Below are 16,797 nucleotides of genomic sequence, written 5' to 3'. Positions count from 1 at the left end.
TATCCATTAATGAAATGTGCAGTCACTGTGTTTATTTTCAAACTAACTTTCTCTGTGTGGAAAGTAATAATGATTTTTCCCTTGAGATGGTAAATGAAAAAGAAAGGTAATCAACAGTACAGGTGGTACACAGATACGGCAAAAGCCATGAAGGCGGGCTTTCCTGGTGGTTCAGACAGTAAAGAATTTGCCTGCAAATGCAGGAGAGCCCTGGGTCAGGAAGATCCCCTGGAGAAGGGAATGGCTACCCACTCCAGTATTCCTGCCTGGAGAATTCCATGGACAGTCTAGCCTGGCAGGCTATAGTCCATGGGGTTGCAAAGAGTTAGACATGACTGAGCGACTAACACTTAACACTATGAAGGTGGTACTTGAAGGACCATGAGAGAAAAAAACACTCATGCCACCAAGTGCTACACCAATATGTACCCTGTGCAGAAAAATGAGCACTTAAAACTTCTGGTGCAAAGTTAAAAAGAGAAAACAATCAAGTTTAGGGCTCTAAGAGAGGCATTTCCAGATCCTAGTGAAGAAAGATAAAGTAGTATGGAAAGCCCTTGCACTAGAAAAAATATTTTAAACAATATATGTTCTTTGAATAAAAAGCAGAAAACACAGTCAACAAGAGGAAGAAGTAAAAATGGCCTGATTCAATCTCCAATAAAGAAATACTGCTTACACTGTACTTTCCTTCAGACAGGGCTTAATATGTGTGTTTGATTTACGTGTGCATATAATCTGCATGTTTAAATATAATCATTGTTTTAATTTACAGAATGGATAGGGAGTCATCAAGATTATAGGTCCAGGAGTTAGACCTGAGGTGGAGTCCTCATCCCTGTCTTTTACCAGCCTGTGGCCTTGGACAGCACAGACATGACCCCTCTAAGCCCGTCCTGGGCTCCTCAACTTCAAAATGGAAGGTGACCACTGTGTCTTCTCCAGAGGCCTGTCGTGACGACTGCACGGGAGAGTCTTGGTAAAGCCCTCTGCACAGTGTCCAGCTGTAAGTGCACAGTGCATGCTGGTCACTGTTGTCACGAGAGCGCCACAGCATGCTTTCATATACGAGAGGGTCACCTCCGCCACTCTTATTTTCCAATATGTACTTTTTCATCTATACACAGTACACTGTAGAATCACTTTTTTAAGTTCCAAAAACGTACACAAACAAAAGAATGTCAGAGATTTAATGACAGCATTGAATTTACAGATTAATTTAAGAAGAGTCAATTTCTTTAAAAATAATTTTAAATTATTAAATTAACTGTAAACCAATTAATGTCTTCATAATAATATTAAGCCTTCCTACCAAGGAATGTGGTAATCTCTCCCTTTATTCAAATCTCTTCTTGTTTCTCATGGTAAGTTTTTGCAGTCTTTTCCAAATAGGTTCTGAATTATTTTTATTTAAATTTATTTTAGGGCTGCCCTGGTAGCTCAGCTGGTAAAGAATCCGCCTGCAATGCAGGAGACCCCAGTTCAATTCCTGGGTCAGGAAGAACTGCTGGAAAAGGGATAGGCTACTCACTCCAGTATTCTTGGGCTTTCCTGGTGGTTCAGACGGTAAAGAATCCACCTGCAACGTGGGAGACCTGGGTTCGATTCCCGGGTTGGGAAGATCTCCTGGAGAAGGGAACGGCTACCCACTGCAGTATTCTAGCCTGGAGAATTCCATGGACTGTATTGTCCATGGAGTTGCAAAGAGTCGGACATGACTTTCCTACCAAGGAATGTGGAATCTCTCCCTGTGTTCAGCTCTCGTTTCTTATGGTAAACTTTTGCAGTCTTCTCCAAACAGATTCTGAATTATTTTTATTTAAATTTATTTTAAGGGAGTACAACTTTTTTTTTTTTTCCAGCCATGGTAAATAGATTACTTTTTTCCATTCAACAAAGGTTTGCTGAGAGCCAGCCGTACCAGTCACTTATGGAGACATGAGTGGGGGACAGGGTTGATGTGGTCCCCTAATACCCATCTCATTGAGCTGACAGCAAAGTGGCTACTGCTGGGATGTCAAGTTTCCACATCTTTATATTCTGAAGAGCCATGAGTATTACTTCTGACAGCCTTTCAGGTGGGTTTTATATAATCATACAAAAGTGTATAATCATATTGCCTATAAATAATTGCTTACTCTTGCATGTACTTATGGCTTTTCTTTTTGAGAAACATCTACCATACTTCAATGAATATAAGGTAATATTGATCTTAAGGTTGTGATTATTTTATGTACTTCTAAAAGATTAAAACTATCAGATCAGATCAGATCAGTCACTCAGTCGTGTCCGACTCTTTGCGACCCCATGAATTGCAGCACGCCAGGCCTCCCTGTCCATCACCAACTCCCGGAGTTCACTCAGACTCACGTTCATCGAGTCAGTGATGCCATCCAGCCATCTCATCCTCTGTCGTCCCCTTCTCCTCCTGCCCCCAATCCCTCCCAGCATCAGAGTCTTTTCCAATGAGTCAACTCTTCGCATGAGGTGGCCAAAGTACTGGAGTTTCAGCTTTAGCATCATTCCTTCCAAAGAAATCTCAGGGCTGATCTCCTACAGAATGGACTGGTTGGATCTCCTTGCACTATAGCAAATTATAATTGTAAGATGCTACTCGTAGATACTGGGCTTCCCTTGTGGCTCAGCTGGTAAAGAATCCGCCTGCAATGTGGGAGACCTGGGTTCGATTCCTGGGTAGGGAAGATCCCCTGAAGAAGGGAAAGGCTACCCACTCCAGTATCCTGGCCTGGAGAATTCCATGGGGATAGTCCATGGGGTCGCAGAGTCGGACACGACTGAGCGACTTTCACTTTCACTTGTAGATACTAAAATCTATGAGATAACTATATGTCTTAGAACCATTGAAATATTAGTTTCTCATTGAAATGGTGCACTAAGAAACACAGTTTGGGAACTGCTGCCCTTTCCTAACCAGCATTAAGTACAATGCTGGCTGGGGCTGAAATAGGCCTTGCAGCCTGGGCTGCAGCTGCTGTTACTTCACGTTTCCCAGGAGGCCTCACCTGGTGTCCTTCTTGCTTCGCATCAAGGCCCTACCAGAGGGTGGTGGGAAAAAAGGCATAATAAAGATTTAGATAAAGGAGGTGGTGGTTTATGATGGTTTTCTAGGGCTTCCCTGGTGGCTCAGTTGGTAAAGAATCTGCCTGCAATGAAGGAGACCCAGTTTGATTCCTGGATTGGGAAGATCCCCTGGAGGAGGGCATGGCAACCCACTCCAGTGTTCTTGCCTGGAGCATCCGCATGGACAGAGGAGCCTGGCAGGCTACAGTCCATGGACTTGCAAAGAGTCGGACATGACTGAGCGACTAAGCACACATGATGGTTTTCTATTTCAACCAGCAGGAAAGTGCTGTTGTCTTTTCTGAGTGTATTTGTGTGTATCCATTTTTGGGATACACTAAAATGGGCATGAAGCGTACTTTCTCAAGTTTCAGAATTACTGTTTGGTGTACTGATGAGAACATGGACTTTGGGATCCTTTGGGCCAGAACCCTCAATCTTGGCTCTTTTATGAATGGTCAGACGCTGGTAAAGGCAGGCAAGGTTCAGGAAGGACCGAAGGTCTGGAGACACTTGCCCCATCTAAAGGGAGCAGCCTTTGAATGGCCCCAGGAAGGACTGGAGGGAGCTGTCTGGTGTGCTCAAATCTGCTGGTTTTCCAGGAAAGTTAGATGTTTAGATTTTTATGGAAAATTTCCCAGTTTTACAATGTTGGCAACTAATTCAATTATTCCGTACAGCCCCACATGTTGTTAGATCAGTGGGCTTCGCCTTTGGCCAGCAGGGGTGCTGATGCCAGCCAGGCCAAAAGTGGTCACTGGACGAGGACTCCCTCGGGAGGGCCATCACCTCTTCCCCTTGCTGAGCCTTGAGAAAACAGCTCAAGTCCAGGGTAAGTAAGAAAGGAGGGTGTTCAGCCAGTCTTTCTTGATTACATCATCCTTGGAAAGAAAGGATGGCACCCCACTCCAATACTTCTGCCTGGAAAATCCCACGGATGGAGGAGCCTGGTAGGCTGCAGTCCATGGGGTCGCTGAGGGTCGGACACAACTGAGTGACTTCACTTTCACTCTTCACTTTCATGCATTGGAGAAGGAAATGGCAACCCACTCCAATGTTCTTGCCTGGAGAATCCCAGGGATGGGGGAGCCTGGTGGGCTGCCTTCTATGGGGTCACACAGAGTCAGACACGACTGAAGTGACTTACAGCAGCAGGAAAGAAAGGAAACAAGGTCTAGCTACCTTGCATCAGAAGCAAAAAAGAATTCCACTGCTTTATTGCCCACAGCGTGAAGGCAGGTCGAGCTGTCCAGCCTCTTCATCCTTGTTTTACAGATATTCTTCACATTCTCAATATTGCCTAGAAAATGAAGGGAAGGATCACAAATCCTGTTCAAACTATTTCCTCTGAACAACAGGAAGAAGCCAGTTTCCCCTTTGAATACGTGTGCAGAAATGTGCAAGTTTTAGCTTTGTCTGTATCAGCCAAATTGTGTAAAAGATCTCCAAATAGGAAGAGCTCTGAATTGACTGCTAACAAAACAAACCAAATCAACACTCAAATCAGGACGTGGTTGCCTTTATGGTAACAGAACCACATGCGGCTCCCGTGGCTTGTGTGCAAATTTGAAAATATACATGATAAAAAGCTTTTGAAAACATGGAGACAAGTCTCAGTTGCATGAAAACCGTTTGGACCTGGTCCCAGCAGAGTGAAGGGACGCATCCTGCCTCTGAGGGGAGCTGCTGCCTTCGCAACAGTGTCGTGCTGCTCAAATCCTTCTCAAGAAACTTACGTGTCCTATATAAGACGGGGATCTGTTCTGTGGAGAGTTTGTATTTGCTCCTTACTCCGATGAGTAGGGGACTGCCTCTCCTGTAAGGATAAGAGGGAACTGAATTACCTATTGCCTTGACACTCTGGGCTGGGCTGGGTGTCCTCTGAACATGAGATGGTATCCACATCAAGCCCCCTTCCTAGGGCAAAGTAACCCCAGGACATCCCAAAGATTGTCCCAGAAGTTATAGAACCACTAATTACAGATAATTTAGAAAAATAAAGCTTTATTGCTTCTTCACACTACCTTCTTCTGCATTCAAAATAGTAACATCATGATAATAGATTTTATTTTATTTTATTTTTTTTGATAATAGATTTTAAAAGGAGTTTCAAAATGTGACAGGGACCAACTAGCATTTTATAATTCTATAATTTGAAAGACTTAAATTCCAAATGGCAGTTTAGTTCCTGATCCAGAAAAAATAAAATTATAGTACATTCACACAATGTCCTGCCTTGATATTGTGATGGTCTGGGCCACAGGTACATTCTCCATGGCTCCCCGATACCTTCAGCAGGAAGCCTGCAACCACAGGGCACCCTAGATCCTACAGATCTGAGCCTCTGCCCACCTCCCAACTCCCCACCAGCTCTTGGGGTTCACGGGGTAGTGTCCAAACAACCTTGTTCGCTGCTGTCACCTATGCCTGGCACATAGAAGGTGTCAGTAAGTACCCACTGAGACTAGAGGAGCCTTAAGTCCCACCAGTGCCCCTCCCTGTCACCACCCTGGCATAACTGCAGATCCCTCACTCGAGGCTCTGAGCTTTTTGCTCACGCTGGTTTCTCGGCCTGCCTTACCCAGGCCAACACCTGCTTCCCCTTGGGCCCCCTGTGCACTGCCTCCCAGCCCCCATCACAGAGAACGACATTCTCAGCCCAGCTCTGTCCTCCTGCACAACTGTCCCGTCCTTAAGGGTCTGGTGGCCCTGAGTCCCCAGCTCAGCACACAGTAAGTGTCCACAAATATTGGTTGGAGTGATGGATAGATGAATGGGTAGATGGTCAGATTGACTGTGGATGGACAGAAGGGACGAACAGATGAACGGGTAGATAGACAAATGGTGGATGCACAGGTGGGTGGTTACGTGACGGCACTTACACACCCGCTTGTGTGACCCACACAGTACTGGGGGCCGCACAGCACAGGGCTCTGACAGAAGGACGTGTGGGCTGACCCAGGCCTCTCAGCTGACTCTTGGGTCACACCCGGCGTGAAGGTGATGAAGTTTAAGCTCCTGGCTTTCAAGGCCTCTTCTTTACTGGACTCAAATCAACATTCATTTGTGTTCCTGATTTCATGTTCATAATTTTACATACTTTTTCTAAAGGGAATTTCTGAAACTGACCTGAAACCTGGATCTGCCCTCGCTATACAATTTTTAGTTTGAATTTGTTGTCAATTCCTAAAAAAAATCTAGAGATTTCAAATAAATATCCAATTTTCTAGTTTCTCTTTTAATTACATCAGAAATTCCAGCCACGGCTGTCCCTTAGTCCCTTCCACTCTGCCAGAAGCCCTGCTCCTACCTTGTGCCTCAAGCTAAGTGATTTTATTTATTTGTAACTGGAAATGTCAGTGTATTCCGCCTTACCTTGTGGCCACGGCTTCTCCAGGGTAGTGGATGCTCTTGAAAACCAAGGCAAATGCACCTTCCTGAAAAGACAAGAAAGGAGAGTGAGGAACAACTTACTCTGGCTAAGCTAGGCTGCTGCAGCCCTGTCAGTCCACGAGTCCAGACAGCTCTCCTGGGGCCTCTTCACTGCAGGCGGTCCTGGGGTCACTCACTCAGGGTACTGAATACAGGACGGCATGTGCACAGGGATATTAGGAAGGGAAAGAGAAACCGACCATACCACAATCAAGTGCCAAAGACTGGAACTTGTGGATTTCATCGTGAGCAATACGAATCACCCTGTCCAGGCCCAGAAGGAACAGTTTCTGGCTCTGTGATGAGCTGTGTGGACTGCGCAGCCAGAACCTCAGGAAATGAGAACTGCAGCCAGGGGTGCTGCCCTGGGCCTCAGGGACTGTACCTCCTCAGGGAGCAATCATGAGGATTAAAGGGGCTAAACTAGGACCTACGTTTAGCTCAACACACGTTAGTACCTGGGTTCAAATTCTGGCTTCTCCCCTAAACTGGGCAATCGTTTCAGCCTTCTTTGTGCCTCATGGCTATCTTGTGCGGTTTCTGTGAGCCAAAGCGTTTTAAGTGCCTAGAACAGTGCCTGACGTACGGAAGCATGAGTTGTTATAATTATTATTTCTTTGGCAATAACGACTCTGTGTCTTACCTTGTTGGTTTGTGCAAACCAGAATTAGAATATAGCTCTCCTAACTCAAGACTCCAAACATTCTCCCTATTTAAAGCCTCGATGCAAAACTCTCTCCTACATTCTGACCATCCATACTAACCAGGCCCCTACTTGACTTTATGTACAGCCAGCTATCAGTCTGGATTTCTAAGACTTGGGAACCTGGGCAGACCCAAGGTCTCGTGCTATGGCCAGTGTGCCAGAGATATCCCAGGGCCAGCAACTCTAGGCCTCTAAGGGTCTTTCAAACTGCCCCAAATGAAGGGGGTTTAGACAGAATCTGAGGAGCCTGATATTCACCCTGCTGGTTTTGTCAACAATGAAGTAGGACTGAACAGAAAAGTTCTTCCCAGTCTCTGCCAAAAAGAGCTCTGTGTTGCTATGGGTACACTGCTGACATTTAAAAGGACCACCACTGGGATGCATTCCCAAAATTTAAAATTACAAATGGAAAGGAGGAAATACTCTGCTGCAAACTAAACTGGTTCACTGTGCATTAGTTATGGGACAGGCTTTTATTTGTAAATTAAGGTCCCCTAAGATAGGAGTCATAGGGCAAAGGGTTTAACAGTAGACTTACTTAAAATTAAAAAAAAAAAAAAGACTGAAAAGACCAATGGGTCACATGTTTTAAACTGCAGTGTTTGCACCCAAAGAAGCCTCTGACCCCAGATGTTCTAGACTCTTGGCCCTGAACACTGGCTCCAAACTGCCCCCATCTTGGGGGAGCTATGGATGGCACTGATGCTCAGAGGTGGACTCTAGCAAGTCTGGAGCCCTCTCCTCCTCCCTCCACCATCCCACGAGGGCCTACTCTACCTCCTCCTCCAAGGAGGGGTCTCTCCTGGGCAGTTCCCCCACCAAAACCTCAGAACTCCTCCCATATCTACAAGGATGCAACCTTTTAAGGCCAGACACTGTAGATAAGCCATCTTTAATCCTCAGGTACCTGGTGCAGGTTTGCCTAATAAGTGCTGATGAAAACTGAAAAGGAATGAAGGGAGGATTTAGATAAGTGAGAACTATAACTTACCAGCTGCTGAATGACTCTCTCCACCAGTGTTGAAAATGTAATGTCCTCGGTTTCTCTGTTGTCGAACACATATTTAATCAGCTTGGCAATGGTTTCTGTATCTGTTTCTGACTCAAACTCATAGCCTTTGCTTTCCTGGAATATTTGGTTAGACAACTGTCAGATAACGGTCATTGTGCAATGCTGGCCTGGCCGGCTCCCTCTCCTCCCTTATGACTTGTCCTTGGAGTGACATAAGGCGAGAACAAGGAAAACAGGGAAGGGATGAGAAATGTCTGCCTGAATCCCACAGCCTAACACAGCTGAGTCACTGTAGTCCTCCCTGAGATCATCCAGCCTCAGAAGCTTGTCCTTGCAATTAATCTGGACATTGCAAAAAATGTAGCAATCAAAATGATCAAATACGTTGAGTCAAATCCACCACCTCCCAACCAATACCACAACCTCTTCATACTTGAAACGCTTGCGTCTGTCTTCCCACCCTGCATTCCATTTGGTGTATGAGTCGGTATGTTATTTAGTGAATACACTTTGTTCTTTAGATTCTGCTGTGAATCTGAAACAACCTTTGAGGTAAATGAAAACGCCCTTCTCTCTCCTCCAGCGAGATCTGGGAAGGAGGCTGAGCTAGGGATAAGGTCTGTGTCCAGTGTGGTGATGTGGCCAAGAGTGGATGGCAATTCGCCCCTGCCTTTTTTTCCAGCAGGAAATAAGCTGGTTGGAAAGTTTCTGGGAAAGAGCAATATCACTTGACTTAGACATTACCCAGGGGAAGTATCTTACCAGAAATTTCCTCAGGTCTTTGTAATTTGTGATGATCCCATTATGGATGACAACGAATTCTGGAAGAAAAGTTTAGTCCAGAGAGAAATGTTATGAAGACATGAAGTTCAAGTCAGATGTGAAGAGAGACAATTTGACAGTTTGAAACTCTATGAATTTTGCTTATACAGACACTTGTGTTGAGCAAACTTCATTTATAGACATGAGAACTGACATCTGCCATGACTTTAGTTTAAACCTGAGGAAATAACACATTTCTCCTTTGATAAAAAGCATCCATCAGGCTGGCCATGCACTGAGTTCTGATTTGTGGGCTACAATATCATGAAATAGACTTTGGTTTTATGTCAAGTGAGATGATTAACCCTTCATTCTCTATTAACTGTTTTCATATCCACTCCCTTCTCCAGTTTTTTTTGTATCTACTGTGACATTGTTTCCTCACGTTGTTTTCTTAACCCTGTCACACTTTCTCTCATCAGAGCCTATTCTCTTAACTTCACATCAATAATTTGTTTTCAGGAATCTGTGTTTTCTTTGTAAAAGACTTCTTTGTGTAATTTTTGTATGCAATGCAGCTCTTGGGTATAAGTCTTCCTTGAAAGTATGCTCTTCAGCTATCACTGATGACTTAGAGAAATCTTACAAATCTTATTTCCCAGTTGTTTTATTTTCAATTACTCATCCTGAGTCAGGGCAGGCACGTCCAAGTTTGGGTGTGGGGGGATCTCCTTGGAGCCTCCCTGCTTTGGGGACACAGACTCACTGTCTGCACTGAGGTGGGGTCCACCCTATCATGTGAGTGGGCAGGAGGCTGGGGCTGATGTGGCTGCTCTGCTGAGAGGCATGTACTGGGCTTTCCCGTTCTCTGGAAGAGGCTTCACCCTTCCAAACTGGGCAGGAGGGAGGTGCCTCTAGGCACCACAGTGTGAACAGGGGCAAAAGCACGAGGGAGGTGCTATCTCCTGTGGCCTGACTTCCACAACAACTAATAGTAAGTGAGGCTTGTCAAGTGTTTAGTTAATAGAATTGAGTGGGCCAAAAAGTTCGTTTGGGGTTTTCCCCTAAGATGTTACAGAACAAATTTTTTGGCCAACACAATAAATACCCCTGGTGGCTCACATGGTAAAGAATCTGCCTGCAGTGAGGGAGAAGGAAATGGCAACCCACTCCAGGGTTCTTGCCTGGAAAATCCCAGGGACGGGGGAGCCTAGTGGGCTGCCGTCTCTGGGGTCGCACAGAGTCGGACACGACTGAAACAACTTAGCAGCAGTAGCAGCAGCAGCGGGAGACCAGGGCTTGATCCCTGGGTCAGGAAGATTCCCTGGACAAGGAAATGGGAAGCCACTTCAGTATTATTGCCTTCAAAATCCCCATGGACAGAGGAGCCTGGTGGGCTAAAGTCCATGGGGCCACACAGAGTTGGACACGACTGAAGTGACTAACATGTTCAACATGTTCAATAAATACCCCACAATGACTCTTATGTATCTGATCCCTGCTCTAATACGATGCTTGGCAAGAACTTCCATTATGCTGTGTTTGGGAATCAGCCTGGGGTTGGGGGCCCTGGCTAACTCCAGAAATTATTCTTTCTCCTGGACACTCTTCCCATCATGACTGGGTGTGGGCTGTGGGGGCTTCTGGCCTGACCAGGCCCAAACTAGAGTGGAGACCCTGTAGATGATGTCTCAGACCTTTGTCGCCCTTGAAGGAGTCAGAGATTATCCCCTTTCTCCTTCTCATATGCCCAGGTGTCCTGCTCCCAGAGCCCCTGACACCCCTGGGGGCTGAGCACAGAGTCTCTGAGAGTTTCCAGCGGTAGCTCCAAACCTACAAGTCCTGCCCACATGAGAGGGACCTGGGGCATCACTTAAGAGAACTACCACACAAAGAACTATCCTGGGGGCTCAGGCAAGTTGTGTGGACCCAGGTCAACTGGGGGCTGACATGGTGCGGAGGGAGTTGGAAGGTCAGGACTGGAGCAGGCACCTCAGATGTCAGACAAGATCAGCACTTCTACCTGCCCTGGCGCGGACCACTCTTTTCAGAGGCAGGGCTGGGTACAGCTGGATGAGAAGTGAACTCAAATCTTCCCTCAGGCACTCTGCCCTCTGGAACACCCTGGTCCCTAATCGAGAAACAATGCCCACATCTTCAACCCTCTGGACCACCAAGTCCCCCTGAGGCTGGGTTCTCAGAGCCAACAGAATCTGTGGGAAGGGCCACTGTGTTCCTGTGGATACCCGTGGGGTCAGCACTACCCCACAGGCATCTGCAGATAGGAGGCCAGGTTGAATCTGCCTCCTGTCTAGGGCCCAGGGTCACCAGTTTGGATACTCAGGAGAGACAGGGCTGCTGAGAGTGTATCAATTCTGACACACACGTCACAGGGCCAGTCACAACCACTGGGACGGGGAGCAAGGCTGTACCACATACCGTTGCCTTTGTCTGAGCGCTGCGGGTGGCTGTTGACAGCACTGGGGACCCCGTGAGTGGCCCACCGTGTGTGGGCAATGCCAAAGTGGGTCTCAAACTCCACTTTTAAGTCCATGCTGTCTTGTTCTAGATGAAGGAAAAATGTTTGCCACACTTTAAAAATAAGCATTGACATGATGCTGTTACCTAAGGTGGCTTCATTAAATGGAGACACATCAGCCACACCAAAAGTACATTCCATCATAAACCACAAAGGCCCCATTCTGGGGGTTTCTGCCAGACCCTTGCATTACTTAGTACTTATCAATAACTTAACTCACTTACTTGAAATAAACTTACTTTAAAAATAAAATTATAGGTCCTTATCATAAATGGGAAAGCAGTATTATTGGCCAGAAAAATTAAAATATACAAGTACTAAATATTGAAAAAAATTCTCAGAGCACCATCACCTGAAATAAACCATCCCATGTTCTGTGCAACAGTTTTGCACATGGTTTTAACCCTCCTTCAATTTTTGCATGCTTGAATAGGTTAAATTTTTAGTCTCCAATGCTGTTGGAATGAAAGATTTTTAAAGTGACCTAGGCTATATTTATTACTCTCACTTGGCAAGTCTTCCACTTACTGTAAAGTTCTTCATCAAGAGCTTTGACATTTCCTCTTTTCTTGACTAGCTGGATATGCCTTTCTTTGACTTCATTATTATTTCCATCAATTGCCACACCTGTAAAGTAAACATGATCTTTGTATTGGAATTTGTTTTGTCTCTCACACTTCATTGTAGGGAGCAACCCAGGGTGAGGGCTATAGAACTGAATTTATTAGTTCTCATTCTTTAGGTTTGCAGCCCAGAAGAGAACCAGACAGTGTTAGAATATCAACTTGGAAACAAGAGGCTATGCCTGTGGCAGTGCTTACCAGCAAGCAGGGAATACATGCCTAGAACCCCTGCTGCGGCCGCTAACCCAGGATAACTCCTGGAGGCCTGCCTGCAGGAGGTATGCCGCCACATCAGCCACCAAAGGCAGTGGGCTCATTTAAGAATGCTTCTGTGTTTTGCATTCTGCTACCTTAGCAACAGTGTTTCCACTGCACTAGTGTTCCTGCAACCTTTCATCTTGCTTTCTATTAAGAATTTATGGTGGTGGTGTGGTTTAGTCGCTAAGTTGTGTATGACTCTTGCGACCTCATGGACTATAGCCTGCCAGGCTCCTCTGTCCATGGGATTCTTCAGGCAAGAATGCTGGAGCGGGTTGCCTTTTCCGTCTCCAATTAAGAATTTATAGGGATATATAATTATCTGGCTCTTGTTTTCCTCCTAAGGCTGCTTAATTAAAAATGGGAACAGACTAAATAGCCACCTCTTATGTGGATGGAGAACTGAACTGTGAGATAGCCATCCAGAAGAGTACTGTGCAGTCACTTAGATTATGTTAGGCAGCACTGAGGATAATGGAAAATGAAGAGGCAAGTGAAAGAAGAATAAAAAATTACAGAACTGCATAATCGTAATTAGGTAAAAACAATAAATAACTGCATGACGCCTCTACTGTCCCCAGACCCCAGATGACCAGAAGAGGTATTGATATTGATGGGGGGCGCTTTTGATGGATTTTTTCTTACCCTAGTTTTTCCTTTCTATTTTTCTATAGAAATTTTCAAATTTCTTTAATGAACAAAAATTATATTTGCATGGTGGTCTCCTGCAGAGCTTACCTGCTGAGTCATAGCCTCTGTACTCAAGCCGCTGCAGGCCCTTGATGAGGGTTTCAAAAATCTCCTTCCTTGTCCGGGGGACTCTGTAATTCATGTAGGCAAAGATTCCTGTTAAAAGAGGGGGAAATCATACATTTTCAAAACACTTGGTTCATGTTTAGAAGAAAACACTGCTGGGGACACAGACACCACTGGAGGTGCATCACCAGAGAGCTTCCTCTGACTGCAGAGGAAGGTGTGGCCTTCCCCAGACACAATGGGAGAAGAGCCGAACTCCCTTCCTGCTTCTAGAAGGGCATGGTATGCAGTCCTCCTGCAGTGACTAAAGAACCCATGAAGCCTGTGAAGAACACACACACACACAGCACGGCCTTGCGATTCCATGATTTCTCCGATGGACATACTTGCAGAAGACATCGTTCACTGTGGCAGAATTTATAACAGAAAAGATCAGCAAAACAAAGCAACTACCTACGGACACCCGGCAGTCCCCACTACATGAACTCCTTGGTTTGCACCGAACACTCCTGGGAAGAGTGATAAGGAGATCACCCCAGCCTCCTGCCACAGGTAGGAGCAGGGGCTGGGGCCTTAGTTCCACTTTCCACTTGGCCTTGTGGCTTGGAGCATTACATTCAACAAGCACTACTCTTATACAATCAGTTCAGTTCAGTTCAGTCGCTCAGTTGTGTCCGACTCTTTGCGACCCCATGAATTGTAGCACGCCAGGCCTCCCTGTCCATCACCAACTCCTGGAGTTCACACAAACTCATGTCCATTGAGTCGGTGATGCCATCCAGCCATCTCATCCTCTGTCATCCCCTTCTCCTCCTCTTCCAATCCCTCCCAGCATCAGAGTCTTTTCCAATGAGTCAACTCTTTGCATCAGGCCATCAGTCCTTCCAAAGAACACCTAAGACTGATTTTCTTTAGGATGGACTGGTTGGATCTCCTTGCAGTCCAAGGACTCTCAAGAGTCTTCTCCAATACCACAGTGCAAAAGCACCAATTCTTTGGCGCTCAGCCTTCTTCACAGTCCAACTTTCACATCCATACATGACCACTGGAAAAACTTGGCCACTAAGTTTTGGCCTTGACTAGACCGACCTTTGTTGGCAAAGTAATGTCTCTGCTTTTGAATATGCTATCTAGGTTGGTCATAACCTTCCTTCCAAGGAGTAAGCATCTTTTAATTTCATGGCTGCAATCACCATCTGCAGTGATTTTGGAGCCCCCAAAAATAGTCTGACACTGTTTCCACTGTTTCCCCATCTATTTCCCATGAAGTGATGGAACCAGATGCCATGATCTTCATTTTCTGAATGTTGAGCTTTAAGCCAACTTTTTCACTCTCCTCTTTTATTTTCAAGAGGCTTTTTAGTTCCTCTTCACTTTCTGCCATAAGGATGGTGTCATCTGCATATCTGAGGTTATTGATATTTCTCCTGGCAATCTTGATTCCAGCTTGTGCTTCTTCCCGGCTACCGTTTCTCATGATGTACTCTGTATATAAGTTAAATAAGCAGGGTGACAATATACAGCCTTGACGTACTCCTTTTCCTATTTGGAACTAGTCATTGTTCCATGTCCAGTTCTAACTGTTGCTTCCTGACCTGCATACAGGTTTCCCAAGAGGCAGGTCAGGTGGTCTGGTATTCCCATCTCTTGAAGAATTTTCCACAGTTTATTGTCATACACACAGTCAAAGGCTTTGGCATAGTCAATAAAGTGGAGATAGATGTTTTTCTGGAACTCTCTTACTTTTTTGATGATCCAGCGGATGTTGGAAATTTGATCTCTGGTTCCTCTGCCTTTTCTAAAACCAGCTTGAACATCTGGAAGTTCATGGTTCACGTATTGCTGAAGCCTGGCTTGGAGAATTTTGAGCATTACTTTACTAGCATGTGAGATGAGTGCAATTGTGTGGTAGTTTGAGCATTCTTTGGCATTGCCTTTCTTTGGGATTGGAATGAAAACTGACCTTTTCCAGTCCTGTGGCCACTGCTGAGTTTTCCAAATTTGCTGGCATATTGAGTGCAGCACTTTCACAGTATCATCTTTCAGGATTTGGAAGAGCTTAACTGGAATTCCATCACCTCCACTAGCTTTGTTCGTAGTGATGCTTTCTAAGGCCCACTTGACTTCACATTCCAGGATGTCTGGCTCTAGGTCAGTGATCACACCATCGTGATTATCTTGGTCGTGAATAGCAAGCATAAAATCATCTCCTGGTCCCACAGAGAACCCTTATCATCAAGGAAGGCCTATCAGTCAAGATTTTGTTTGGCTTTATTTTCAGCATTTATATATCAAAACAAGATTTTCCCAAATAGGAAAAAAGTCATCATGTTGGTTCTTTTCAAACTCCTCCACTCCAGTGCTTGAGACTGTGAACCCTAGGTCTGTGTCTGTCTTGCTCTGGGAGTGTTCCAAAACATCATCTCTCTGTCCTTTTGCCCTACATAGGAAAACTTGCCTCTCTCACAGTTCAGCTCCAACCCCACCTTCTGGGGCAGGCTTATCCGGGCCCTGGCCAGAAGTGTTCGCTTGCTCTGGTGGCTGCCCAGTACTCTTACATCCCGAGACAGCTAAATATCCTGACAAAGTCACAGGCAGGTGCTTCTATCTTTATATTTCTTACTGTGTCTTGGCACATGGTCCTTGTTCAATAAATGTACGTGGAATAGTGTAGAGTAAGGAAATAAGGGTTAGTTGCTCAGTTGTGTCTGACACTTTGAGACCCCATGGACTGTAGCCTGCCAGACTCCTCTGTCCATGGAATTCTCCAGAAAAGTATACTGGACTGAATTGCCATTCCCTTCTCCAGGGGATCTTCCCAATCCAGGGACTGAACCCAAGTCTCCTGCATTGCAGGTGAATTCTTTTACTGTCTGAGCCACCAGGGATGCTGAACAAAATGACCACAAATCTGTATTAAGAGTCCATTGATGGATGAATGCACAAAGAAACCATAGAATATATATATATGTAATATTAATGGAATATCATCCAGCCATAAAAAAGAAAGAAATCCTGCCATTTGTGACAATATGCATGAATCTTAAGGGCAATATGCTAAGTGAAATATATCAGACAGAGAAAGGCAAATATTGTATGATCTCACTTATATATAGAATCTAAAAAAACGAACTCATGAATAAAGAAATCAGATTAGTGGTTTCCAGAGGTAGGGGGTAAGGGGTGAGGGAATTAGGTGAAGGTGGTCCACAGGTACAAACTTCCAGTTCTAAGATTAATTCTTTGGATGTAATGTACAGCATGGCAACTACAGTTAATAATATTCTACTGTATATTTCAAAGTTGCTAAAACAGCAGATCTTAAATGCTGTTATCACAGTGAAAAAATTTTAATTATGTGAGGTGATGAATGTTAATTAATCTTACTGGGGGTAATCATTCTGCATTATGTATATACATGCATGAATGCGTGCTGAGTTACTTCAGTCATGTCTGACTCTTTGCAACCCCATGGACTGTAGCCTTCCAGGCTCCTCTGTCCATGGGGATTCTCCAGGTAAGAATACTGGAGTGGGTTTTGCCATGCCCTCCTCCAGAGGATCTTCCTGACCCAAGGATCAAACCCGCATCTCTCATGTCTCCTGCATTGGCAGGCAGGTTCTTTACT

At 45.1% G+C, this 16,797-nt stretch overlaps 1 protein-coding gene across 1 annotated transcript in view; it reads right to left on the bottom strand.

Moving 5' to 3' along the window:
- Positions 1–16,797, bottom strand: part of GFPT2 (glutamine--fructose-6-phosphate transaminase 2) — a 46,219-nt gene that overhangs the window by 14,825 nt on the left and 14,597 nt on the right. Inside the window, exons 2-9 of the mRNA XM_086407838.1 lie at positions 13,152–13,259; positions 12,061–12,159; positions 11,433–11,558; positions 8,994–9,052; positions 8,211–8,345; positions 6,457–6,518; positions 4,818–4,897; positions 4,264–4,381 (exon numbers count right to left, since the gene is read on the bottom strand). Of these exons, the coding sequence (XP_086263964.1) occupies positions 4,264–4,381; positions 4,818–4,897; positions 6,457–6,518; positions 8,211–8,345; positions 8,994–9,052; positions 11,433–11,558; positions 12,061–12,159; positions 13,152–13,259 (787 nt within the window). The remainder of the gene's footprint in view (positions 1–4,263; positions 4,382–4,817; positions 4,898–6,456; positions 6,519–8,210; positions 8,346–8,993; positions 9,053–11,432; positions 11,559–12,060; positions 12,160–13,151; positions 13,260–16,797) is intronic.

This window comes from Bos grunniens, chromosome 7 (assembly GCF_055505025.1).
Source record: "Bos grunniens cultivar Pamir isolate PY7600 chromosome 7, Bosgru_T2T1.0, whole genome shotgun sequence".
NCBI classification, from domain to species: Eukaryota; Metazoa; Chordata; class Mammalia; order Artiodactyla; family Bovidae; genus Bos; species Bos grunniens.
This window is presented reverse-complemented; position numbering and strand designations above follow the sequence as displayed.